Below are 27434 nucleotides of genomic sequence, written 5' to 3'. Positions count from 1 at the left end.
ACAGCCTGCTGGCTGCTGACGAACCAGCATTATTGTAGCTATACTCCACTCCACTCTCCTAAATGGCTAATCTTTGTTGGATCTCACCCTTAATTGGTTAACAGTCTCCGCAGGGCAAGTGAAAGTGGTGCTATTTAAGGCTCCACCATGAAACAGCAACACTTTCATCTTGGCAATAACAGGCAACAATTATATTACCAGATTCAAAACTGAACCTTCTATCTACCCACTAATCAAAAACGCAGCCCATCTGTTGTGCTTTCTCTTTTGAAACGACTGTTTATCTGCAGCCTGTATGATAACTGTGTCTGGACACTAATTAACTGCTAAATAGACCGCAATTAGATGCTATTTCTATTAAATTCTGCAGGGGGAAAAAGTAAGGAGAAAAAAAACAATAAGCGCATTTTATGTTTACTCCAACTGTACCAGGCACGATGGAACAGCATCACTCCGCCTCAATGTCTCTCTCTCTCTCTCCCTCCCTCTCCCTCTCTCTCTCCCTCTCTCTCTCTCTCTCATCCTCACTCTCAGACACACGCGCACGCGCGTCCGTGCATCAATACAACCTTACGTGTATGCGCACTTCCTTGCTCTCTCTATCACTCACATTCAGACGGGCAGGCAGACCCGCGCGCGCGCACACACGGACGCACGCACACACACGCGCGCGCACACACACACACACACACACACACACACACACACACACACACACACACACACACACACACTTTCCCTTAGCTGTGCTTTTGTGTTTTGTCAGAATTAATGAGAAAAGTTCCCTTGCCCTAGGGGTAATTAGTGTCCTTGGAGTTAAATAAGCTAATACTTAGACACCTCTGGCACAAGCAATTATGTTTGTGTATTGAATAATTGATTCAAAGAGGGGGGAAGGGCTGCTAATCAGATCTGAGCATAATGAATTGATTTAATTAACAGGGGAATCCGAGGGTCTCTGGAAACTGCGCGCATTTATTCAGTAGCAGCAGAGGCGAGCGCGGCACATAAACTGGGAGAGAGGCGGCGTGAGTTTGCTTTCAGCAGTTGTCAGATTTGCAATTGGATTTGTTTGAATATAGTTGCTGTTTCGGAGCAAATGAGAACGAGAAAGAGAGAATATTAACAGCGAAGGAGAGCTCAGCCGTTCAGTCTGAGCGTCTGATCCGTCCGTGTATGCACAGTTACAGATAGGCGACACTAGATTTATATCGCTTTTCATTGTTTTGTCTTTTTATTCGCATGGAATTTATCAAGAGCAACCAACGCTGTTTGATCGCTCTTTATTTGCATTACAGTTCAGTCCGGATAGGGGGATCTCGCCGCGTATCTCACCGTATTCCGTGTATGAATTATTATTGATAGGAGGAGGGGAAAAAAAACAAACGTGCAGACGACAATTCATCTTTCCAGGGTTTTGGTTTATCGAGGCGTAGTCTAGTCAGCCGCGCGTTTCAAAGCCATTTCCAGGAGCAGCTCCGAGCAGACCGAGCGGTGCATCCTGCTGGAGCCGAGGACGGATCGCCCGGGGAAGGACTCCTCGTTCCTCAGGACGATGGTGTTGGACAAGGAAGAGGGTGAGTAACATCTCCGACCGTATGATGCTATAACCTGGGCAGTAACACGGCAAACTACTGACATTTTACACGTGAAGTGTTTCCCGTCGCCCCGGACCCTACGCACCCACAGCCTCTGCTTTATATTGGCTTTTTCAACCCCATTTAGGCACGATCAGGCTCCGTGTTTTCGCCAAGAACCCTAAATACTGTGGCTGCTTTCTCTACCATGAAGTTGAGATGGCACTTGCACAAATAGCCTGCCACTGCCAAACTGCAGTTTAGTTCTGAAGAGAGTTGCATGTTTATCTAGAGCAGATTTGTCGATTTGTAGCGTTTTGATATGTAGCCTAACCTAGAGTTTGAGGATATACTCCACAGACGCTGCAGTGCATGTGGATCCTCTTTTCTTTCCTCCTCTAAGTGCTTTTTGCGTCTGTGAAGTTAGCGAGGCAGCCTTTGACATCACCACGGGATGGGAGATGACAGCAGAGTGCTTTTAACTTGATTGCAAATTATGGATAGCGCCGTGCAACGTTCACTCACTTCCCATCCAAATAGGCCTACTTGCATTACTTATCTATTTCAATGTATTTAGGTTAATGGGTGAGGCAATCTAATTAATTTTAATTTAAATCAAACTCGCCTCTAATGACGTCCCATTTTGGATTAAACTGAGATGTGCAGTGTATTTATCACATTCAGGCCTAAATGATACTCAGTGTGTGCATTTCAATATTTTTATATAACATGATGATAATATTCAAATGCAGACTATATATAGATATATAGCTACAGTACTGAAGGCTTTATGTGGTTTGCGATGAAGTTATTCTCTGATGTTTTTTTCTTTTTTTAAGAGTGTTTTGCTGACCACATGCTGACATGCACAATGATAACCTCCACTAACCTTAAAACACATATTTGTGTTTGTTATTTCTCAAAGTATACGGCAGGCTATATAGCCTTTGCACATTTGAGTTTATCTAGGGTTCCTCCTCCCTCCAAAAGTAATGGATGCATTTGTAACCCATTATTTATGTTTGAAAATGGATATTTCATATCTCTTAGCAGAGCATCCTTTCACTTACACATCTAAAAACCAATAAAAGGATTGCGGCAGAGACATAAATTGGTCTGTCTGGCTGAATCCATGTTGTGCTGCAAATGTACCCAAATTAACTCAACTGTAAATTGTCTCCTTTGGATGTCTGTCTAGCTAAAAGTTCCCTATATGATTCATGATTCAGATTGCTTTTAACAGTTATTGGCTAAGCAATATGGTAAATGTACAAGGTGATGCAAATGGCATTAGTGGGAAAGGATGCACAGGAGCATGTAATGCAGTCAATACTACATTAACTACTGATGCCCAATTACAGAACCAGGGAGAGTGGCTTTTAGGAGCATTAGGACTTGCAGAAAAGCTGAGATCACCTGCTGCTCATTGCCTAAAAGCTTCACCCTTTATTTGCTGGGCCCGACCAGCAGCTCCAGCATTTTGGCCAGGTTGTCAACAGAACTGCTTGGATCTGGTCTCTTTCATTGCGGTGCCTCTTAGCGTTTATTGGCTCTAAAGTTATATGCTTGTCAATTCAACCTTCTTGTCTAATGTATCCACTAAGTGCCTGCACAAATAAACGTGTGCATATGTGGAGAGGGAGGTGTGGATCAGTGTTTTGGGAGGCCACATGGGTGTATGTGTATTACTGTCTGTTTCTCTTGATTGATTCACTATTATGCCCGTGTGTGTTTGTGCGTGCTGCTTAGGTGTTCATATTTCAGTCCTTAATTATGTGGCCCATGAAACAGATCTTCAGTGTGTCTGGTCTCGTGTTTAAAGCCTGCCATACTGGTTGGCAACAAAGTAATGCTGCTGTTTGTTTGGCATACTGTTATTTTTTTTTTTTTTTTAACTCTGACTTCTTTTTGAAAAGTCTGCAACAATTTGTGCAACAAAAGCAATAACCAGAAATTCATATACGTGACCCCTTATATCAGCCCCATTGAGAAAATCTGCCTGTTACAAACCGTTTTTCAAAATATCGATCTATATTTTTATATAAGTTTCATGTTGTATGTAGCTGCCTGCCCATATTATCTGTCCTGCCTGTTACAGGTTACATGCACATCGTAAAGTTATCATCATGCTCTCAGATGATGCAGTCATTAACTCATAATATACACTTTCTGGTAAAGCAGTGAGTCAGAAAGCACAGAGCAGGACTGTAAAAGGAATACAGCCACTGCTCTGTGAAATAACCTAATATGCAGGTCATAGTAAGTAATGAATAGCAACAAATGTACCAATTCTGTGTCAACATTTTATTTCACCCTATGATACGAAGGTTCCAATTTGCGTCTAATTTGAGAGGAAAAAGCAACTCAGCCATTTTCTCTCCTTCTTTGCACTAACTGCAGGAGAAGCAAGTGGTCACTGACTGTAGGCATATTTTTGCTGAACATTAACACAACTACTGTATACTGTTTGCAGACCTAAGCAGAAGAAATGTCCTACAACTACTGATACATTTCTGGTTACCTTTGCTTGTTAATTTATGACCCTGTTATCATCCTGTCCAGTGAAATTTGTACATTCATAAAGCATGTGATTGAAAAGCAACGCTTCAGATGAATGCAGACTGGTGATCTGTCGGCTGCTGTAATAAAACTTGAGCTTCAGGCTCCGATTTTTATTTTGAAATAATAAGAATTGCTTCATTCTTTACCGGTGTTACCATGGCAATACTGTCTCGTAGCGATATTGATTTAGAAAGTGGACAGTAATATTTCTTTTCTATTATTTGGTTTCTGAGGGTTGATTTCTAATTTCCAGTTGGAGATTACTTTTATATGTTCCTTAAGTCTTTTCACTTTTCCAAAGGAATGCAATTTGCTCCCCTGTATTTGCTATTTTCTCAGCTTATTGGTTTGCTCTTACTTCAAAATTAAACTTGCCCATTTCAAATATTAAAATTACGTCTGGTTTTTGTGCTCTGGGCCCTCGTTTGATATTTCTTAGTCCCTACAGTTTCTTTTAAAAAGCTTTATTACAGGCACCTGCATCGCCTTTGCAGTACTTTTCCAATTTTGTTGTAAACATAGATAGTCAAAGGGAGCAGTTGTGTGGTGTTTTAAACAGTAAGGAGTGTAAGCTGTGCACAAATGAATATAGGAAAATCTATTTTTTTTATTAGCATAAACATAACAAAATGGTACCAAAACATACAGTATGAATCTTCTCTGATACAGATTTGATATTAGCATGATCAACACTATGCATTGACATGCAACATGTCAATGCATTATTTTAAAGCTATTCTAATTATTTAACACAAAATCCCATTTATACCATTTCAACTGTGAGTGTTCAATTCCGTCTAATCTGTTTCTGATATTACAAATGCAGAATTCTTCACTGGAGACAATTTCGTCTGTCACCACTAAACCTCTAGATCCCTATCAGCCCTGATCGTTTCACATATACGAGTACTCGAGTTGTGTATCATTTTCCATAATCTTAGTGGAATTCAAAGGGACTGAATTGAGACTTAAGACACGTGTTAGCAAGCGCGCCTACCTGCCTTTGATGTAAATGGCTGCACTCATCAGTGTGGCACACAAACTCAATTATGCACTTAAGAGCATCCCTTTTATTATTGCCAGACACCACATGCTAGCCATGTTATCACACAAATTCTCACGACAAGATCTGTCTACCACATGCATCACAGGGAACGGACGATCCCTGTTGTCTGACCCTTTTATTCACCCTAAATGAGTTTTTCAATGACATGAAGAATTTCTGGTATATTGTTGAGTCGTGTGTGAGAATAGTGAAGGTTGCAGAGATAAAGATGCCACATTGAAAATGATATGAACAAATAAGAAACTCGAAGCCGCAAGGGCATACGCACATCAGTCCAAATGTTACAATGAAACCTTTTACAAAATCCACAAATCTGCTGACAAGTTGAGATAAATCGTTACTTTAAACCACCTTGGAGAAACCCAATGTCTTATCGCGAGCTCTGAGACAAATGCAGACATGCACAGAAGTAATGTTGATGTTGCACAGGCACAAAGCTATTCTCGCTGGCAAAAAAAAACACACAATGTGGCCGGGTTGGCTCAGTGGGTCGAGCAGGTGGACATATACTGAGAGGCTTTTGCATCGACGCAGAGGTCCAGGGTTTGAGTCTGACCTGGGACGATTTCTTGCATGTCTTCCCCCTCTCTCTCCCCTTTCTCACCTAGCTGTCCTATCAATTAAAGACGGAAAAGCCCCAAAAAACAATAACCTATCCATAGTTGAGCCGGCATAAAAATATTATTATATTTATCAACAACATGTAATCCAGCTTTATTGACAATGAACCACCATATATTGTCAGTTATTCATCTGTTTGAACCTGTTGGAAGCAGGTGTCACTGCTACTTGTCACTGCAAAGCTGACCCTCTCAAGCTGTTGGCTACACTAATGTTGATGTGGAGAAAAAAAAAAAAAGTATTCATACATTGATGCCTCTACAAACACACGCCCGAGCACCTACTGCAACATCTCATCAGTTGTTTTCACATAAAGTTATTTATTCATTTGTTTACCTATTGTGCGCTCTCTGTTCTGACTTGTTTGGCATTCTGATGCACTCTGTTAAGCCTACTATTTGCTCCCTGGAAAATAATTTCTCCTTTTATTCTGTCACCATAGGCTTAGTAAAGAAGACGGGGAAGATGGGAAAGGGGAATGACATGCAGCAAATTTCTTGAGATGAGCACATGTCAAAACTACAATGTCACCAGCTATAGTTCTTAGGCAGCTGAGTACAAATGTCAGAATGCCCAGAAAATGCTACTGAAGAGAAACCTTCATATTCTACCTGCAGTAATAAAACAACATGTCACTTGTTACACTCTAAGGCAACGTAAGCATTTTGTACAGTTAAGCCTCAGTGGAAATCAAACACATACGGCATGAATTACATTTTTGGATAGGATTTTAGACCCAGAAGAAACATGATTGTTGATGTTTATTTTATTACTATGGTGCATTATTCATGCATGAACTGAATCTAAAATCATAATTGCACTGATGTCTTTTAATGCGTTCTTGTGTCTTAAAGCAAAAAGATTTACTTTATTTATTATTCATTCAGTGCAGGTCTTGTTTAATCCCTTCTGAAATACTCCATTGATGCATAATTGTTTGAATGAAAGCCAGGGCTGTTTGTTTTTGTGTATTATAGCCTGACCGATTTATTTATATATATATTAGGAGAAAGATATATTGCGAGAAAGAAACCTGTATTGACCAATACGGATTCTTTATACTGTATATAATTGTGACTTAGATACATACAGAGCAGGACATTTTACAGTTGAAGAATACAGGTGTCAGGTGCTCTCTGGTGGACAAACTAATGTATGTAATGAAGGTGCTGTTTCTACATGACCTCAAACCTACTTTGGCATTTTTAATTGATATATCTGCAGTGAGCCAATAAGCGATTTATTGGTCTAGCTCTAGTGCGTATGTGAGTGTTTGTTCTGATGGGAGTAGGAAGCCACATGTAACCGGTGCAGGATTTTGTGGTGTGGACATGTGTAAAATGTGTTCTATGAAAATTATAGTGTTTTTATAGTGTTTCATCAGTTTTTCACAATTAAAGGCAAACATGTGGAGCGGTCTGAGAGCAGCAGTTGACAATTTTCACATACGTTCATGTGCTTGTAGGTTGTGTTAATTTAAGGTGTTGATTGGTTTGATTAGCACTAGTCTATGTTGTGGGGTAACCTGCAGAAATACAATACAGTATTGTTGTAATAATATAGTTCAGCTATATGAACTGGCCTGGTGTGTTCTCTCTATAGTGCACACACCAGTCAGTGCCAGCAGGTTTTCTTGCCAATGCCATATTTCTAATTTGCCAATGCCCTGATCGTTGTTGCTGAGTTTTTTTCATTTGTTTTTGGCCCTGCCTGTGTGAGTGTGTGGCTCTGAGGATGACAGTGTTGACTGGTCAGTAAAACACTTTGTTCATGTGGGTGTAAGGAGCAGCACTGCCTCTAGGGGCTGCTAGCGGGGCTTTTATACTTAGAGTCTTGTTTCACTGTAAAAATCTTTCAAACACCACTTTGTGATATTCCCATTGCAGTATTCAGTTTTCTGCAGGTTGAGTGTTAAAAAGTACCTTTGGCTTAAGTTAGAGCTTTCTGATCTTTGTTGCATCATCACACACAGATATATTATGAGTTTCTTTTCTCATTTCGGATCCATTTTCCAATCTTCTGGGATTGCAGGTTCCCAGTCAGAGGATGAAAATGCCATACAGTGCAATAACACGTAAACTTTACAGCAGTTAAACCATAAGTTGTTTTAATGTTACTGGACAACAGGTATTTTGTTGTCCTATACCTTGCCATTTACATACAATAAGTGGTTTAAATCCAACTTAAAATGACCTTTACTTGGCTTTTTTTTGCAAAAAAAACAAATACCACACGCATTTATAAAAGCCTCCTAGCTGTTTTTTAGTACACAAATCCAGAGAAATAGAGGAGGATGGAGTATTTACACTTTATTAAGATTGTACAGCTATCTTGTTAGTAAATAGAAAAGCCTGGGGTGCCTTCACTTAAATAAGAGCCAACTTACTGGAAATTCATCTCATATTGGATGACCTTCAGTAAATAAAATCTTGAATAGCTAATTAAAATCTGTGATTAAAGGGGGGTAGTTGTTTCCCTCTTAAAACTAGACGATTAGGTTTGGGATATTGAAGTTGCTGATTTAATCAGTGCTTAACTATGCTAGGCAAATGACAGTCACCATCCACACACACATTCCCACTGAACCAACATTAACTGAAGACCTTGGACCCCGTCACTCTAGTTTAATTGTCATTTGATTTAAGCCAGTAACAATAATGACTCCTTTAGCCAAAAGGCCTGGTCTTTATATGATGAAGTAATATAAAAGTGTTAAAGGAATTCATTAAAAGCAAGCCATCTTCATAATGAAACATCAAACGTCATCTACAATATTCTGCTCTTGGGAGATTTAGGACAGGCTGTTCTACATGAGTTTACCATCCCACCCAATCTTCATGAAGATCTCTTCCCTAACTAAACCCAACCAACCTCCCTCATTATTTACCCCATCAGGTGTGGGAGTAGGCGCTTGAATGACATTAGAGGCCAGAGCTGCCAAATAACTGCCCCCTGTGGGGAATTTGCATTATTCAAGATTAAAGAGCCTCACACAGTGCACCACAGTATGGTGTTCCTTCTTCCCCTCCATTTTCGACACACTGAGGACCCTGAATGGCACACCTGTCTCCTGGCATATCCTTTGAAATAATATATTTGCAGTAATTGCTGGGGAGTGTGGAGGATTTTGTACATCACTTCCTGACCTCATGAGTGACACAAACTTTAGAGGGCTACATTTAAAATCTCCAAATGCATTTTTAATGTGGACTAAAAGTGTTTGTGCATTATTCTGTTCCGGATGCCGGAAGGTGGCTTTGGCAGGTCTAATGGTTTGATTTCTTTAGTTAATGTTTTTTTGCCAGGAATCACAAAGTGGCACACAAGATGCCTTGTCTATCAAAGTTTAAAAGTAGGCTATATAGTTTGAGAATAGATTTGCTTTTTCTTTATTCAATCTCATACTGAATATCTGTTGAACTCGCTCCTAATCTACTGTATGAGGATTGAAAATGAAAATGCATTCACCTTCTTGGTTATTGACAGCTTGCACTTAATGAAAAATGGTAAAATAGCAGATTTCAAGAACTAAACACCTCAGAGGAACAACCCAACACCACTATGCCCACATTTGATTGGCTGGATGCAATACCAAATATTTTTGCTGTGTCAACACTCAGACATCCTTCCTCTTTAAGAGCTCTCATGGGTTTATTTGGGGTCTGTTGTCTCTTCTCCTCCTCCTCATTCATTTTACTCCCTGACACTCATTTTCTAGCCCTATCGCACCCTCTCTCACTCCATCTATGCTGTTGACAGCTTACCTTGCAGAGCTCTAATCTCACCCTACTACTGAGCAACCAAGTGTTTCTGCGACTTCTGTAATAATTTGGAAACTCTGCCAGTTTCATGTCTTTAAAAAAAGCCGCAATGAATTTAATTAGAAAGCTGTTGCATATCTCTGTGATACATTTCTTTTAATTAACCCCATGTGAATAAATTAAAAATAATAGGGGGCTGAAAAGTGTGGAAAAAAACACCCTAATGAAGTTTTCCGTTAATTGGGATGGAGTCTGGTGCCAAACCACAGTGAGTAGTGAGCACCAGGAGCTAACAATGCCTTCTGTAAGCCTCAGAAAAGGGCCCAGGGCCTTCATGCTGACTTCAAGTGTAAGAAATGCACCTCTGACGTGATGGAAATGACCGTAGGCTGGGAGAAAAGGCAGTCCTGTTCCAGGCTGCTCTGCTGAGACTCCCCATGCCGCGCTTGAAGCTGGGCCAGTGTTATTGCAGCCCTAATGCGGCTGACTCATTTGGAGCGGATCAGGAGTAATTATGGTTGGGAAAGTGGCTGCCGACCGTGGGGGTCAGGACACTTGTAATATGTGAAAAGAGCAATTATTCCAGGAGACAAAACCCTCCCTTATCCTGGGCAGTGCCAGGGTCAATGCAAGGGACGGCTGGGCTCCGTTTCACCGGGGCTTATTAGCCACAGCAAGCTGCAAAGTTTGAGAGAGTGCATCTTGTTAATGAGCAGTCCCCTCCTCATCCACACCAGCCCTGTCTGCTCTCTCTCCCACTTACTGTGGGTGTTAATTATGTCATAATCATAGCATGCATACAGTCCCAGAAATCACCTCACAGACCCCAGCATTCATACACAACCATCTGGAAATGTAGCATACCGTACAGTAACATAGAAGGCTCTCACAGCGAGCTATACGAAAAAAACACAGTCAGTATGAAATGTAATATTGACTTGGGCCTTGTAAGAAACTACCTAATTTGAGAGAGTGTGTGTCTCCATGTGAGTGTGTGTTCATGCATATCTTTTCTTTTACTCCTTGCATATGCTCCAACTAAGGACAGAAACATGAATCACACAATGAATCAGTGGTGTTTATTTTGCTTATCATTCAGAATACATAAATCAGTCTGAATCAGCTTTCAACTGGCATGTGTATTCCAGCTGATGTTATTACCAGATGTCTTGTATTTTGTCTTGGCAATAGAGAAACGTGTCCATGGGCTCAATTACAGCAATGACGGGAGCTGAATGAAAGGGGCTGATTCATGCACACAATGGCAAGACATCTGCATGAGATCCCCATTAACCTTAGTGGCAGACACCTTGGCCTAGGGACACATTTTATTTGGGATTGTCATAGCCACGGCATTTACAGTGGTGGAGAAAAAGAAAAGAGTTTGTCCTATATTGTTCTTCCTGTAATTATATAATATAATTTAGATTTTCAGATTTCTTTAGATGATTCATTCAGTCATGCAGGGTTGACGTATAGTGGTTTGGGAACTTCATGCTGCAGTTTATAGACGTAGGCCAATAATGTCTGGTTGTGCAGGAGAGCTTTGAATCAAGTGATGATGATGATGATGATGATGAGGATGACAAATGCACTTGTTTCAGTTAAATGCAATCATTTGGTAATGAAGTATCTAATTTCCCTGAGCATCCCAGTGTGTGTATTCACCACACTGGTGGCTAACACTCTCTTATTCGCTGCAGCTGGGAGTTGGAATTATAGGGGCCCCTGAGAGGAGGCCCACCCAGGGCCAGCTCCATCCTTCTTGAAAGCCCACCTCCCTCCCTATGTGTCAGGAAGGCTGAGTGATTCTCATCAAGATCCTTTACCTCCCCATGAACCAGCAAAGTCTGCATCACACCATGGCGTCAGTGCTTTTAATTGATCAAAAGACATTTAACAAAACACAGAATCAGATGTAACTGTCCCTGCTGCCATTAAGGCTGAGTGCCGGTGAGAGCAGCTGTTCCATTGGGATCATGTGTGTAGTAGTGTAGTGAAGGATACCTCAAATGTGGAGTTACGTTTTCTACAATTGTGTGGTATGCACTTTAAACTAGAACTGAAATGATCCGTCAATAAATTGATTAGTCAATTGATCAACATTAAAATTATTTGGCAACTGCTTTGATGATGATTTGGTGATTAATCAGTCCTCAGATGTTAGCATTAGGCTCGTTCGAGATGAACTGCGCCTCGCCTGTAAAGTGGACGAGGGCAGGCGACAGCAGCCGGGGGCGGTGACAAAAATCCGCTGTCAAGTCGGACAGTTTCCAGCCGATTCCAGCAGCCTTCAGGCTGAACAGGAAGTCACAGAAACACTGTGGTCCTATTCCGATTTAATAAAATGTTATCAGACCCATATATCAACTTGTACACTGTCTCCAGTTGTTTTAATTATGACAGAGTAGCTCTCAAAATGCTCTACATGCGATCTGTTGCTGATTTTAATTAACAACACACTGTAGATGATCCGTAATCTGAACGGATTTAGTCTCTCTGACTTCTAAACATAACTATCAGCCACACTACATGTGTTCTGTACAGAATAAGACATCAGACAAACAGCAATTAAAACCCTCCAATTCAAAATCAATAAAAAGTCTATATAAAACATCATCATGTTGAGTCGATTCTGAACCAATCAGCTGTTAGATTAGCTGAGAAGCCGGCGTTTCCCAGCATGCCCTGGGTCCGCCTGGGTCTTGCAGTCGGTGAAAAGCAACTGCGCTGCCTGCGTCTCAGATCTGTGACCACCTTGATCTCGTGAGGTTATCGTTGCCCACGAGTGCATGACGTCAGAACAAGTCGGGATCAAGTCGGACACAAATCTAACCAGCATGCATTGGGCGGCAATCGCTGGTGATCGATTCTGTGCAGGCCTGGCTCATCTCGAACAAGCCTTTTGTCTGCTTTGTTTTATATCTTTGTAAACTGAATATATTTAGATTTTTACTGTTGGTGGGACAAAACAAGTAATGTGAAGACAACGCCTTATTGTGATGGGTAGAGCTGCAACAATTAGTTGATTTATCGATTAACAGAAATTAAATCCACAACTATTTTGATAATTGATGAATCATTTTTGCCATTTGAAAATTTTTAGGTTATGGATTGTCAAATAAAACAAGCTAGCTAAATAGACCTCCTTTGGCTGCGGGAAATATAACAGGACATTTTCTCTTATTTACAACATTTATAGAAAAAGCGAATAATTGAAGAATCCAGATAATCAGCAGATTAATCAAGAATAAAAACAATTGCTAACTGCAGCCCTACGTACAGTAAAATATATTTAATACGAGAGAAAGCACAAATACAGAGACAGTATCCTTGGCAGCGTAGAATTTAGCAAGTGATGTGATTTATTATTATGGTTTTTATTATTTCATTCTGCAGTTGATGACAAGGCAATAACCAATCTTCTTTTAGTTACATTACTGTATGATATGATATGAGATCTTTATTTCGAACGATTCAATATATATATAAAATATGCAGTATGACCTACAAGCACCTGCTAACTTGTTAGGCACCAAACATTTTAGTGGTAATGATAAAAAAAGGGGGAAAATCATCTTTTTTTCACACACTCTGGTCCAGTCTGAGGAAATGTGGCTCTTGCCACGTCTATGTAATAAGTGCATTTCTCTAATTTCAAACATCTCCTTGAGTGCTCCAAACTGCATACTTTCTTTTAAAACCTTAAATATATTAAAAAGGTTTAGCGGACTGATGTGATTTTTTGATAGCTGTTAAGACCGAAGTCTAAATGGGGTAACATAGAAATTGGATGCTATCTCTATAATAGAAAATACATGCTCTGACAGACAGCTTGGGCTGAGAAAAACTAACTGTACATATTCTTGAAAGATACAATCTTAAAGAAAGTAGATGGATGGTAGAAGGGAGAGATGACAGGCCTTTGCACACTGTACTAATGGCAAATTAAATTCCCTCTCAGGAAGAATATTTGGCAGGGCAAGTGCTGTCTCTCCACTTTGATGGGTAAAATGCATCCCTTGTTGGAGAATTAATCGTGATGTGGAGAGGCATGCTTTTGGTGACATCAAATGACACTGGAAGGTCAGTGGCACTTGTATCTGTTAAATGGATTGGATTAAGTAGAAGCTGCCTCCTAGTCTGCTGCTTTCTTTCATAATGCAGCTTTTCTTTCTGGGAGGTGGAAAGCATGGGAGGTTCTGTTCTACTCCACAGTTTCACATAGCGCCGGGAGTGGTGACAGGTGCAAGAAAATGTCTCGTGGCATTAAGGGAATTGAAAAGACATTTACTTTACACACTCGTTTTTTTTCTGTCACTGCTCTTTGTTTAGTAGGTTTGAGCTAGTGCTTGCCACACTACTATTAAATCTGTTCTTTCCAGAGGCTGCTTTGGTAGAAGACATCAAACTCATGTTTGTTCCGTGCAATGGCTTCAAGAAAGAGGCATCAGTTGAATGTGCATACTGGTTACACGGCAGACATTAGGCATTCCTCCATTGAGACATCTCTCTTACAGCCAGAAGGACTGAGGAGTGTCAGACTCACTGCAAACAGTGTTGTCACTTTGATGATGCTGAGCAGAGTTTTAAACAAAGTGTGCATCCAATAGAGGGGGTGAGCAGCATACAGTAAATCCAGGATAGGTTAAGCTTTGGCCTTTTCAAACATGATGTAAAACACACACATTATATGTTTAAGGAGTGTGTGGCGGGTGGTGGTCTCAACCAATTAGGAGTAGTTCTCTGGAGGTAGAGGAACGACCTTTTTGTATAATTAGTTCTCTTATTTAAAGCAAAGATTTTGAGTAGAATAACTAATTAGGTGTCATAAAAGGCAAATCAACTCCTTTCTTTTTCTTTGCAAAAGCTCTGAAGCACACATACTGTACATACACAGTACACAGGCAGGCACACACACACACACACACACACACACACACACAGGCATTTTCTTTCTCCTCATTAAGGCTGTTTTTAGTTCTGTAGAAGTCTGTCAGGCGAGCACTGTTGGCATACCTGCAGAGAGCTCCCCTAACAAGCCATGAAATGCAGGTAGAAGAGTCCGCCGTTAGCCAGTGTGGCTTGAATTTGAAGCTTTTTAGCTTCATTTACACTGAACATTGGTATTTATAGCAGGCTTTGTGATCCTAATGTGCCAGCTTCAAGGGGCCTGTTTTAGAGAGGTAGGGAGGTGAGGGAGCTGGAGGGCAGGCAGAACACTAATTGATGGCTCCCATCACCAGCACCGGACCAATTAGCCTCTCCTTTCCACTTCTGATAAAGAAATAAGATGGCTCAACACCACCAGAGCACTTACTGACATATAAACCAAAGCCATAAATTTGACTAACAAGCTCTCCTATTTCTTTCACCTCTTTTTTAAAAGGGGAAATGCTAATTATATTACATTCATAGCATTATTGATGTGTGGATGGCCAAAAAGTGCAGAGCAAATCTGGATCCAATAAGGTACTTTGTGAGTCAATTTAGGTGTGCAGATATGTGTCTGCACATGTGAGAGAGACAGAAAGATAGAGAGAGAAAATATGCTTTCCTATTCCAAAGAAGTCCTTTGAAAAGTGGTATAAGGTTTTTGTGGAGGAGAACGAACTTGACAAGCTCAGCAGAGAAAAACAGTGCTCAGAGTGAAGCAGTCCCTTGTTACCAGCCGAGGTTGTTTATCACTGAGCAAACCACCGAAGTTACTGTTAAATGGCAGCTCTAACTACAGAATGACCTCATTCACACTTAACATTACACTCTCATTTGTGCATACTTTCCTGCTAATGAAATGAAAATAAAAACTTTCATCTGGTCTGGAAAAAATTTACCTGTGCACATCTCTAAAGTGCAACAGTGAAACAGTGACATTTCGTATAAAACTCAGTGTAACTTTAAATGGGCCTTTATAGATACACATACAAAATGCTGCCCTAACCCCCTGTGATGCAGAGTGTCCGATCTTTTTTTTAGAGAGAGAGAGAGAAAGAGAGAGAGAGAGAAAGAGAGAGAGAGAGAAATGTGTTTTGAAAGTAGAGTGGCAAGTGGCGTCCACTGTGTGTTCTTTTAGATGGATCAATAGCTCAGTGTGTGAGAGAGTGTCTTAAGAGCTGTTGTCTTGTGCTTTCAGCTGTGGCAGACCTGTTAGTGCTACAGAGGGGAGCTGCGCGCCCCTGCCTCTGTACCAGCAGTGGCCTGAGGGGGGCTTTTAGTCCAAACACAAATGTCAACCACACATAGATTTTTGTTTTTTTTATTATTTATTTTTTTTTTTTTTTTTGGGGGAAAAAAAAAGAAAAAAAAAAGAAAGAAGGGGGGGGGAGGAAAAGAAAAAAAAAGTGGGGAAAAGGAGGGGGGGGGGGGGGGGAAAAAAAAAAAAAAAAAAATTAAAAAAAGAAAAAAGGGGGTAAGGTTTGGGGGAGGAACACTGTGTTTGTGGTTTGCGTGTGTGTGTGTGTGTTTGAAACACAGAGAGTGAGTGTATGCTAAAAGGCACTTAGGCCATAACATATCTCACTGGGGTCTGGTAGCAACGTTTTTGTGGTCAGAGGCTTTTTAAAAGGTTAATGTTAATCTATACCAAACAAAGCCCATGAGGAGCTTTTACAGCTGTAGACAGTTGAGTGAAATGGGCTTTGATGAAATGGCAGGTAACTAACGTACTACACAGCTCCCTGTAAATACCACTGTAAACAAAATAAACTGTGTCTTTTATCCTCAGACATATATAGGACATGCCCCTTCCTCTGAAACCTGCTGCAAGTGATCATGTTACTTTTGTATTACAGCATGTTCTTAGTGGAACAAGTAAGTCAGGGCTTTGTAGTCCAATGTGACCTGTGTGCCTATCTACATGGAAGAATGTTTTCTTTAATGCATATGAAGCAGGTAGGCAGCGTACTGTGGCTAGGCTTAGACGCCTCGAGAAGCAGCCAGCTTATCAAAAAGAGAACATGAAAAGTCACTCGTGTTCCTGGGCCGTAAATCACGCATGGCTGTTTGTCTCCTTATCATTACAGGTGTGCCAATGCTCTCCGTCCAGCCCAAAGGGAAACAGAAGGGGTGTGCTGGCTGCAATCGCAAGATTAAAGACCGCTACCTGCTCAAGGCCCTGGACAAATACTGGCATGAGGACTGTCTCAAATGTGCCTGCTGTGACTGCCGCCTGGGGGAGGTGGGCTCCACCCTCTATACGAAAGCCAACCTCATCCTCTGTCGCAGGGACTACCTGAGGCAAGAAAGACACACAATCACCTCTCTCCACTCAACAACAAACACAAATGCCATGCTTTTCAAAAGCTCTGTGACATGAAAGAATCACAAAGGTTTTTTTTGTTGTTGTTTTTTTTATCTCCTGGTAACGTTTGCTTTGGTTTCTAAGTGTGTGTTTCAATCAGCTAAAATCTAAATCATGCAAATATTCCTCAGTGTTAGAACTGCATCACAGTAAAACCTTACATGTAGAGCGTTTGTTGTCATATTCTTTTACAGCATGCATATAGCAGAAAGTAATTTTGGTATGCTCCAACACAAGCATATTGCACTGGCAGAAAAAAAGAACATTTGGGGCATTTTAGGAATAGTGCGTCTCCTTTTTTTTACTCTTGCAGGCATCAAAACATGAGTCATGCTATCATGACATTTTTGTATCACTGCATCTAGAATAAAAATGCATAGTCACATATAAAATAAGCAGTGGGTTACACTTGGTTGTCATTTACAATAGGTTGTTTCCATAAGATACTAACATCTGGCCATCGCAATTGTTGAATTTTGAAGACATTGGGTGCTACTGTATCAAGTGGCTCAACCTATAATAACATATGCTTCCATCAACATCAAAATCTCACTGCTACCAATAAGATGTATGCCCATTAAGCAAGCAAGTTTAAACCAACAGGTTTGTTGCTGTGTTTTTCTAAAATATTTGTATCTTTTTATCTTTGTTTGCATCAACACAGAAGACTTCTGTCGTGGAGTAGACTGGCTCTCTGTTGTACCAGAGCTGTAGGCTGTGAGAAACCTCCCGGCAGGCTTGTTGCTTCATCAGTGTCTTTGGCTCTATACCCCCCCTTCAGATGCCCCTGCCATCTGCTTGTTTAATTAAACATGACCATTTCCTGGGCGTTAAGTCACATTCCCAATGAGATCCTACCATTTATCTGAGAGGGAATCCCCCAGGGGCCAACTTAGGGATGCTGGTGCCCTAGGCCCCCCCTCTTAAAACTCCCTGTCCTGCACTGTCCTCCCCCTTTCCCTTTCTCCACTTCCTTCACTGATACTGATACTGATACATATCGCTACCCCACACAGTTCATTATTCTAATTTAAAAACATCCAAAACAGCAGCCATCATTTTGTATCACTTCTAAAAATCCAAACCACATAGAACCTTAATCAACTGGGATTTCATCCTACCTCACTCATGGATCTTTATGACATTTTACCTACATCTCAGCTCTTTCTCTGACCTGGAAGAAGACCGCAGCCCACTTGAGAAGCGCTTAGGGACGTTACGTTGAGATGGGCCATTACCATCCATCAGTTCCCACCCACAGTTAATGCTTTTAAGATGCAGTGAGAGGTCCACTAAGACCTGATGTTGCCCCCAGAAGGGGCAGATGGTGCAGATGAGGTAATAATAAATGGGCAAATGACCAAGAGAAGGCAAAAATGATGAAGCTCAGAGTTTCACTTGGTAAAATACATCTGCTGAAAGGACAGCAACCCCCACCCCCAAGCCATAAGTGCCTAACTGGCACTGTGAAGGGAGAAGGAAAAGCTTTCTCGCACATTAGACCAGCAAGATGTAGAGGTCAGAGACGGGATAAAAAACTGGGAATGACATATGAAATCAAGAGTTAGGCATACTAAAATAAGAATAAAAAGGAAAGAGGAGTGTGCTCCTCTGTTGCCCCGGATTGCCTAATGAAATCCATCCCACTCGCCTGCTCTTCAGCCTGCGACAAATGCAGAACACTTAATGGCTAGAGATGCTTGAGATGAATTCTATTATGGAACAAATTAAAAACCTTGCCTTGCGTGTAGAGAAGAGGCAGTTAAAGAGACCAGAGTATTTGAAAGTAGGTGATGCAGTCTCCATTCGGTACCAGTTTCCTTTTCATTCCTTCTTTTCTGTGTAGTAAGACGAAGGCTCCACTCACCTGCAGTAATAAAGTTAAATCTGTGCACTGAATTAGCCTCCTGCACTTCATTAAAGAAAAGCAGGTGGATCAAACACACTTTGGTTATTTCCCAGTTTGGATCCCTGCCATGCTCACATTAATTATTATAGGAGCTCCATCTGTGGTTGTCCTTCAGTGGCATTAGCAACTTATTGAATGCACTCACGCTTTCCTGAATCTTACACTAACACACAAACACAAAAATACACACATACCTTAAACAGTATTCCCTCTGCCCTCCAAACCATTGCACCAACAAAAAGTTCAGTTTCTAATATCCCTGACGTTCACTTTCCGGTATCAAGGGAGTGTTTTTTATCAACTTGGCCACACTTTTTCATTAGAAATGAGAATAATAGATTAATTAGGCGTTAAGTTTATGTCTGGGGCCCATGATCGCATGACTTCACCAGAGGGTTGACAATCTAGTCATGGTGTGATCATCAGGACTTGAAGCCTGAAATCATTTAATCCTCTATTTCATATATTAGAGCGGACATAATAGTCACCCACTTATCAAAATGGGGTATAATTAACTGTAAGAGGAAAACGGTTTCAAGATAATGAACATCCATAAGTTATCCACGAACCGGTGAAATAGCAGGGGGAAGATGATAGCTCCATCTGGATGTGACTAGTTTTCAAATCTTCTTCGTTGTCTTCTCCTTACTACTTTAGTAAGTAAAGCAATTGCTCTTCCTCTCTGGGCAAGATAAATCTGAACAGAAAGGTTTACACTTTCAAAAAGACGCAACTGTTGGAGAGGGTCAGAACATGCGATGCATGCATTAACAGCTTTCCCTTTTATGAAATCTGACTTACTTCGAGCAGGCTGGGAAGTCTCACAGAGCTCAAAGAACAGGTAAAAAACTTCAAGAGCCACAGCCCAATCTGAGGGAAGCGACACAGAGAGGCAGATGATGCACTGTAGGAGCTTTAAGGGTTTGAAGTTAGCAAAGCAGCAATTGAAAGACCTAAAGAAGGCCCTCTTTTTTCTAAAGAGTGATTGTAATAACTCAATAACAGAGAGAGGAGAGCCCAGCTTCTTTGCATTCCTGCTATACAACTCTGCTACCAACAACCCACATCAGCACAGAATGATAAATTTTTTGTGATTTAAATACGAGCTCTTTTAAGGAGTACGGAGTATGGCAGTTCTCCTTTAAATGTTGACGTACTATGAATAGTATTTTAATATATATTTCATGAACGTACTGACCTCCAATGGTCAGTTATGTTAGACTTGCCAGATATTTAATTATTAAGTCTGTCATCCCTCTGTCTCCAATTTGAAGCTTTAGTAAATGGATTAATACTATCATTAGTGCAGCTTAGATCATATTATATACTTATTATATTAATAGTTGCATTTTCATTTTAAGTTCTTTTCAACAAAGTATGAATCATTAATTTTGGTAGCTCATTTGAACGTCTGTAAATAATCAATAAGACTTTTCATGTCAGCTCTTTACATCCTGTGCCGAACAATTGTAAGAAGCATTAGGCAGCAATATATGTTGTCATATAATGCAGCAGTTTCTGAAGTAAATACTGCTATCACTAACTAACTCTTAGAGCTGAAACAGTTTGTCAATTAATCAATTAGCTGATCAACACAAAATTAAATTATGATGATCAATTAATAGTTTTAAGTCATATTTCCAGCAAAAATATTTTCTAATTTTAGCCTCTCAAATATAAGAATTTGCTGCTTTGCTTTGTCATGTATGATAGTAAACTGAATGTCATGGACTGTTGGTCAAATAAGACATGACATGACATCAGATGTTGTCACCTTGGGGTGGGGAAATTACATTTTTACTATACTACTTTAGTTACCATGTTGCAGCCCTTCTAAATATAATTTACTATAAAAAGGGTCATATAATATCTGAACAAAGATGATGAATTTTGACATGAATTCTAAAAATAAATAGCTAGCCTGCTTTCACTTTACACTGGATTATGCCGTTCAGAAATCCTTGCCAGAATGTCTCACAGGTTGTGGGGAGCAATCTAAATCAGCACTTCTAACCTTCTAATCCATTTAAATGAACCACAGAAGTGCCCATTTTAAAAGATGACTTTTGTGCTTCAAACCCTGTTGCAATGCTGATGATTGATCAACAAAACCTGACAGGCTCAGTTTACTACGAGCAGCTCTGAACAAGACTCTCATATTTTCCAGAAACTCACCATTCACACTATTCAAATAGAAATGCTAAAAAACTGTGTTGATGTTGAATTTCTTTTCACTGTCCTTTTGAGAAAATGTATTTATTTAATCCAAATGACCAGGGAAATTGAAGTGCATGAGCCACTGCACTCCTACAATACAGGACATGTGTCAGAACAATACGTGGGAATTCAGCAGAAAGTAGTCTATTCAAACAAAAATATCTATTGTAAATGAAATGAATGAATGTTTTTTTTTTTTCAAAGGTAATCCACAATTTATGAAGGCACTGTTTCAGCACTGTGAGGCAAATCAAGTTTAAAGAAAAAAAACGGAGGCAAGTGTATGAACATAGTTTTCTTGTGTATGTATATACACAATGTATGGTCTTTATTGGCTAATTGGAAATCCTTGGCTTGTATAGATGACATTATCCCTATAGATGTTTCAATGGACCTAATGCTTGAATGGCCATAAACAATGTGTATCTATTTTACTTTGTGTCACTTCTTCAATTTTGTGGTAATATGTTTTATTATCTCAGCTGACATCAAATCCCTTGACCTTTACATTTGCCTCTAGATCATGTTTTGGTGTAAAACATTCATTGCTTGCTATATGCAGCTCCACTTCAGCTGTTACTCATGAGACTGCTTCAGCGATGGTTCAACTCTGGTTGCCTTTAGCTTCACAGGAGCAAAAAGAGAAGAGTGTAATGTGTTCGAACAGTTCTCTCAGGCTTAAATCTCCTCTTAGCATGAGGAGCCTAATTAAGCCATATGTTTATACTAAGTTATAACCCAGAAACATCAATTGTTGGCTGAAGAACTGTGTAAATGAGACACTTTTTTACAGTCCAACTCTTAATTTTATGGTGAAGATGGAAGATTTTTTTTCTGTGCCAAATATCTGCCTGTGATAGTAAATAACAAAGCAGATAGGGAAATCAGGTTAGCATGGAAGAAGTGGATCTCTTCACGATTTGAAGACTATTTGGAGAGATCAGTGTCATTTAGGAGAACATGCCACGGTCCTGTAGCTTCATTTTTACTGCACTTACACCTAGAAGGTGTGAAGCCTTTCTGTGCTATTGCAGAATCATATACAGAATAGAGAGAGTGCAGGTCCAGCAGAGTGGAGCAGGTGGAGGTGGAGATGGTGTTCATCTGGATGTTAATACTGAGGTAAATGCAGTGAAATGCATGCATGCAAAACAAAGCAAAGTCTAGATGCAGTCTGTAGTGATTTTACAGTTCATGATTGGTTAAGTTCAAATTCAAATTAGGTAAACACAAACCACACAGACTGATCTCATGAAATGGCATATGTATGACACGCCAATTCGTATGCCATTATTGGCGTGTTATCAAGACGCATACTCGCTTTTTAGTGTGTTTATCAACGCCGTTTGTCCTCCATTGACTTACATTACCTTGCGATTCCATGTGAATTTACGCCGTAGCGAGTAGTATGAAATGGTGAGAATCCGCATAGGGGAGGTTGGTTGGTTGGGTTGGGTTGGGTTGGGTTGGGTTGGGTTGGGTTGGCGGATGGGTAAAACGCATGACTTTCACCCAGGAGAGTGGGGATTGTGTCCCGCATGTGGCATTTCCTTAAAGCCAACTCCATTTTCTATTTTTTTTTTCTTTTCCTAAACTCAACCGTCGCTTTCTTCTTTTACTAAAGCCAACCCCGTTTTTCTTTTCCTAAACCCAACCGTAGCTTTCTTCTCGCGATAACACGGCAAGACGGCGACAACATGCGAAGTTGCGTGTATGTTTACGCCCGCTGTATACAGCGTAGACATACACGCAGATAGCTCAAAATGCGTACAGATAACACGCCACTTGGCTTAAGAAAGTTGGTGTGTATGTTTACGCAAAGTCATGATACCACGTTCAACCACAATTGTCCGTCCACTTAATACCAGCCTAATCGCTTCATTTTAGTGTCTTATAGTTTTGTTTCAGGTTTTATTTACATACAAGCCTATAGATTAGATTCAACTTTATTGTCATTGTGCAGAGTAAAAGTACAAAGACAACGAAATGCTATATTCAATACACGTTCATTTCCACTACTACAACCTTGCTTGTGGCTCTTGAAAAACCTGCGCTGTGTTTACGCCTCATTATGGGGTCTACTACTTAGTGTGATGATGTTGTCACCGTTATCAAACTGGGGGTGTGGAGTTTGAAAGATGTGGGTGTTTACCAGGGAGGGTGGGGCTTTTTTTTATAGATTTGTAGTCTCCAGGGTTATTTTCTCAGACTTGACAAAGCCTCTACAGAGTCACAGAAGACAACATTATACAACTGCTTTTACAAGCTGAGTAGTAATCAGCATAACAAGTACATCTAATTTGATGTGTAATATTGGTAGACCTTTAAAATGTCTCAACCTTTTTCAAAAACAAGGGAGGGTACATAACTAATCCAATCTGTTTCTTTTTGCTGAAAGCCTTTAGTATATTTGCAAAGCAAATGGAAAGGTGTTTTAGTAGTATTGTTTTTATTCTTCCAGCTTTATAAAAATAAGTCTTCAAAGTCAATCAAAGTAGCCTGTATTTCTGATATTACAGTTACAATGCAGTACAGGAGCTGGGGTTGCAAACAGCTCTGCAGAAAAGTGATCTTAAAAAAACATATTTGTGTTGCATAATAAAGGAGAATATACCCACAGTAGTTAAATCATAGGTTTGTAGAGAATATAGATGTAGCTGACAGGTAAAAACTAGCCACAGGTGTCGCACGCTGCCTTCAGTGAAGTGTCGGCAGCAAGCTGGGCTTCCCCACCAGGCGTCTTCACAACCTGTATGTATCAAGTCAGCACCATGTCCACAGCCCAGCGGGGTGTAATGGAGAAGGGTTAGAATAATCATACGAGCTGTTATAGGTGTGTGCATGTCAGACTCTGTAAGTGGCCGAGGCTTTCTAGGCTCTCTTATAATGTCGGCTCCCTGAGGGAGAGCAATAGACATCAGTGTGTGACCCTTCAGTCCAGTATAAAGCTCAGGTGTGGTGTTAAACATAGAGCAGAGCCTGCCACTCAACTGTCATGATGGCACAGGAGGTGTGAGGCAGTGGCTTGAATCTTAAGGGGACAATGTTTTTGTGAATTGTAAGCAAAAGGGGAAATAATTAGCATTCATTTCATCATGTTACAAAACCAAGAAATCAGGCCAGGAAAACCTATATACTGTAATGAAAACTAGGAGCACTGGAGCACTGATATTTGGTCAATTTTTGGATTAATACTAAATGTGTGAGAATTTGGAAAGAAAAAAAAAAGTAAAAAAAAAAAAACAACATCATCTTTGTGTTACAGAGTGCCCCGTTGGTGGCAGATGTGCACTGTATGAGAACATGCAGTGTTTTACTAAAACAGTTGTAAAAATGTCTCTGTTTAACGCCATGTGAATCCCTCTCATGGAACATAACAGCCTCTTTCCCTCCGTTTCTGTCTCTCCGGGCTCCTCTTGGGCAGTGGCCCCTAATTAGAAGCAGGGCTGCTGGATAGACGTTTTCTTTAACAAGGTGAAAGCAACTGAATGGGACTAGCAGAAGCAGAATATCAACACTGTGACTCTTCTGTCTGAGCTCCTACAAGTTTGGGGGGAAAGTGTTTAACAATCTGTTGGAATGACAATCTGCTGTTGCCTTATCCCCTCTTGCAAAGCAGTGAACGGTCCTACGCTGCAGAATATATAAATCTATCTGGGTTTCCGAATCTCCAAATTAAACATAGGGGCAGGTGCTTGGAAAAATGTAAATGCAAATGTGACTTGGAAAAGCATTTGAGGTTCCTTTTAGTTTGAGGAGAAAAAAGATCGACACCAGTGCCTACTTGCTGTGTTTGTGACCTTTATCATTTGGCTCCTATCGAATAAGCCTAAACCGGCAGCAGCGAGGTTTGAGCAGTGAGTCTGTTCACTGTGAAACATTTAGTTAACTCTTCAAGGTTACATCTCCCATCACTGTCTCAGGCTCCTCTTTGAATAGAAGAGGGAAGCAGAGAAAGAGAGAGAACAGATTGAGCCTGAATCCTTGTGACAGAAATCTTTTCAACTTATGACTAAATTATAGAACGTAGCCTCTTGTGTAAAAATCCAGCTGGCTTTGGTTGGATATAGACTCATTAGGTATTTTAGCTATGAAAGAAGAAAACTTTCAACAATTCAAATGGTTTGCTTCAGACTTGTTCTCATTGCGTTTGTAACGTGCAAGAGGGGACATTCTTTGAAGAAGGAGATTAAAACCATGTGATCATTTTAATTAGATCATTAGCCAAGAATTAAGATCTATGTTTGTAACTCTCATTAACAAAAATACCAAGTGGGTGCCAAGAAAGCTTTGTGCATTATATTCGACGTGTTTCAATTTTGCCCTCTTTTTCTTCCCATTGCAGCATTTTTCTGCTATTGTTCTTGCCGTCAGTACGTTTTTGTTTGCTTTTTTATTGCATCAAGGTAAAGGGAAGGTGGGTTAATCTCTATCTGTGCTCTCTGTCTTTCAGGCTCTTTGGTACAACGGGGAACTGCGCAGCCTGCAGTAAACTGATCCCAGCCTTTGAAATGGTGATGAGAGCCAGAGATAATGTTTATCATTTGGACTGTTTTGCCTGTCAGCTTTGTAACCAGAGGTAAGAACGGGGATTATAACTGAACAACATCGCTTTTAAAAAAAAAAACATGAATGGGGTGTTAAAATGGCCAATAGTCTAAATATTAGAAGATGTTGAAAAGGCTCTCTTAAGGTCTTATTATATTATTACATACCACTGAACAACTGAAAAAACTAAGTTGTGGATTGTCTTCCTGTGTTGTAAAAATAAAAGGTTGCTGTATTGCATTTGTAATGCTCTGCTAATTTCCTATTGTGACACACTTCCAGCAGCTTGTCCTTTTTTTGTTGGCTAGCCCTGTACATGTTTTAAGCCACAGGGATGTAAAATTAGCTTTTGCTCTTATGCGTGCAAGGAGGTATAGGAACTACAACCTCCAGAGGTGTGTTGCTGGATAACGGACACAGGTGTGAAATGGTGTTTCCTTAGGATCTATTATGAAATTGGAGAGAGCACAAAGCCTATGGTATGATACACATAGAATATGACATACCCAAATATTGCTTTTCCCCATTAATATACTGTCAGTAATGGCACCACTCTGGGAGCAGAACGTCCTTTGCATGCTTGTCAGGGGTGCTGTGACCCTGTTCCTCCACACAGCAAAAGCCCATTAACCTTCTGCAGGCCAGATTCAGTTACCATAGTGAACACCTGCTGTAAGGGAATTATGACTGCAGTCTCTCTTCTCAGCTGGCAGACATGAAGCCATGTCTCATCTGGCACAGTATTGGCCGTGACTGTTTTACCAGCCTGGCTCATTACTAAAGCCAAGCTAGCTCGGCTATATTCTTATCTTCACTGTCCTTCAGTCACATTATGGAGCTGTCTCCACTGTGTCACACAAACAAACAGTGGCACACAGAAGAACATCAGTAGGGCAGGCTGTTACATGTTATTTTCCCTCTTCAATTGACTCTGATACTTCAGAGGAAAAAACATTCTCAAGCACTGGTTCCAAACTGGTGTGTGAAAAAGCTAACCCAATGGCAGAGTTTGATTGGAAACTCCCGTGGTGCCACTGCCTTTTTGCAAGGTCCAGGGAGTTGGCCTTCCTTTCATCGGGTGCCAGGGCTCGTGCCTGTTTGCTTTGAAATGATAGGGTTTTAATCCACTTTTATTTGAAGCCACACATTTATGATGACCATCAAAACAGGCTTTGACAAGGCACAGTGTCAGCATGCGTCACGTAGAACATCTCGACCAAATGTGTGCAATCAAACAGAATCATCATTAGGCCTACCTGCAGTGCCAGTCAATACACACACACACACACACACCGTCATAATTCCAACAGTAATCATCTTTGTGTTTTTAACAGTTCTGCCTTTGTTTTTCTCTGCCAACAGGTTTTGCGTGGGGGACAAGTTTTTCCTAAAAAACAACATGATTTTGTGTCAAATGGACTATGAGGAGGGCCAGCTGAATGGGAGCTTTGAGACACAGGTTCAATAGTTGGAACCTTGTGGCAGCAACAATCGGCTCCACACTTTACACACGAGATGGATGTTCTGCTGCACTTGGAAAAGACAAGCGTCTGTCTGCTTGCCTGCAATACTTTTTAAGACCCCTTTATCAGTCCCTTAGGACTCTATTGTAAATGTTCAACTTTTTGCCCCTCCCACACCCCAACACTGAGCAGTTACAAATTTTGATGTACAGTTGTGCCTGCTTAGCTGAGCACTGTATTGCTTGTATGTTTTGTGAAATTTGTTTCCGGTTGGTTTTATTTTCCTTTTAGAAATGGTTCATTGGAGGGTATGTACAGTCTGTTTTCTCTGTATATATAAACTGGAACATTTATTTTATGAAATGTAATGCAATTTTATTACTAGTGTGAATTAAAGATTCTTAAATGTT

The 27434-nt window shown here is 40.4% G+C and overlaps 1 protein-coding gene across 2 annotated transcripts; it reads left to right on the top strand.

Moving 5' to 3' along the window:
- The first annotated feature begins 780 nt into the window (after positions 1-780).
- On the top strand, positions 781-27434 carry lmo1 (LIM domain only 1). Of its 2 annotated transcripts, XM_039796023.1 has the most exons (4): positions 808-1577; positions 16610-16823; positions 25467-25592; positions 26924-27434. In XM_039796023.1, the coding sequence occupies exons 1-4, from the start codon at positions 1556-1558 to the stop codon at positions 27027-27029; spliced, it is 468 nt and encodes a 155-aa protein (XP_039651957.1). In that variant the 5' UTR covers positions 808-1555; the 3' UTR covers positions 27030-27434. The 2 variants fall into 2 exon arrangements, with proteins under 2 accessions (XP_039651958.1, XP_039651957.1); XM_039796024.1 differs by lacking the exons at positions 25467-25592; positions 26924-27434 and adding an exon at positions 17552-21006 and having other exon boundaries at positions 781-1577.

The sequence above is a fragment of the Perca fluviatilis genome, chromosome 3, assembly GCF_010015445.1.
Source record: "Perca fluviatilis chromosome 3, GENO_Pfluv_1.0, whole genome shotgun sequence".
NCBI lineage: Eukaryota > Metazoa > Chordata > Actinopteri > Perciformes > Percidae > Perca > Perca fluviatilis.
Note: the sequence above shows the minus strand (reverse complement) of the source record. Positions and strands in the feature narration are given on the sequence as shown.

Coding starts and splice junctions, on each gene's coding strand:
- lmo1 (XM_039796023.1), top strand. CDS start 1,556: ATGGTGTTGGACAAGGAAGAGG. Junction 16,824..25,466: donor TGTCGCAGGGACTACCTGAG/GCAAGAAAGACA, acceptor TCTGTCTTTCAG/GCTCTTTGGTACAACGGGGA. Junction 25,593..26,923: donor TGTCAGCTTTGTAACCAGAG/GTAAGAACGGGG, acceptor CTCTGCCAACAG/GTTTTGCGTGGGGGACAAGT.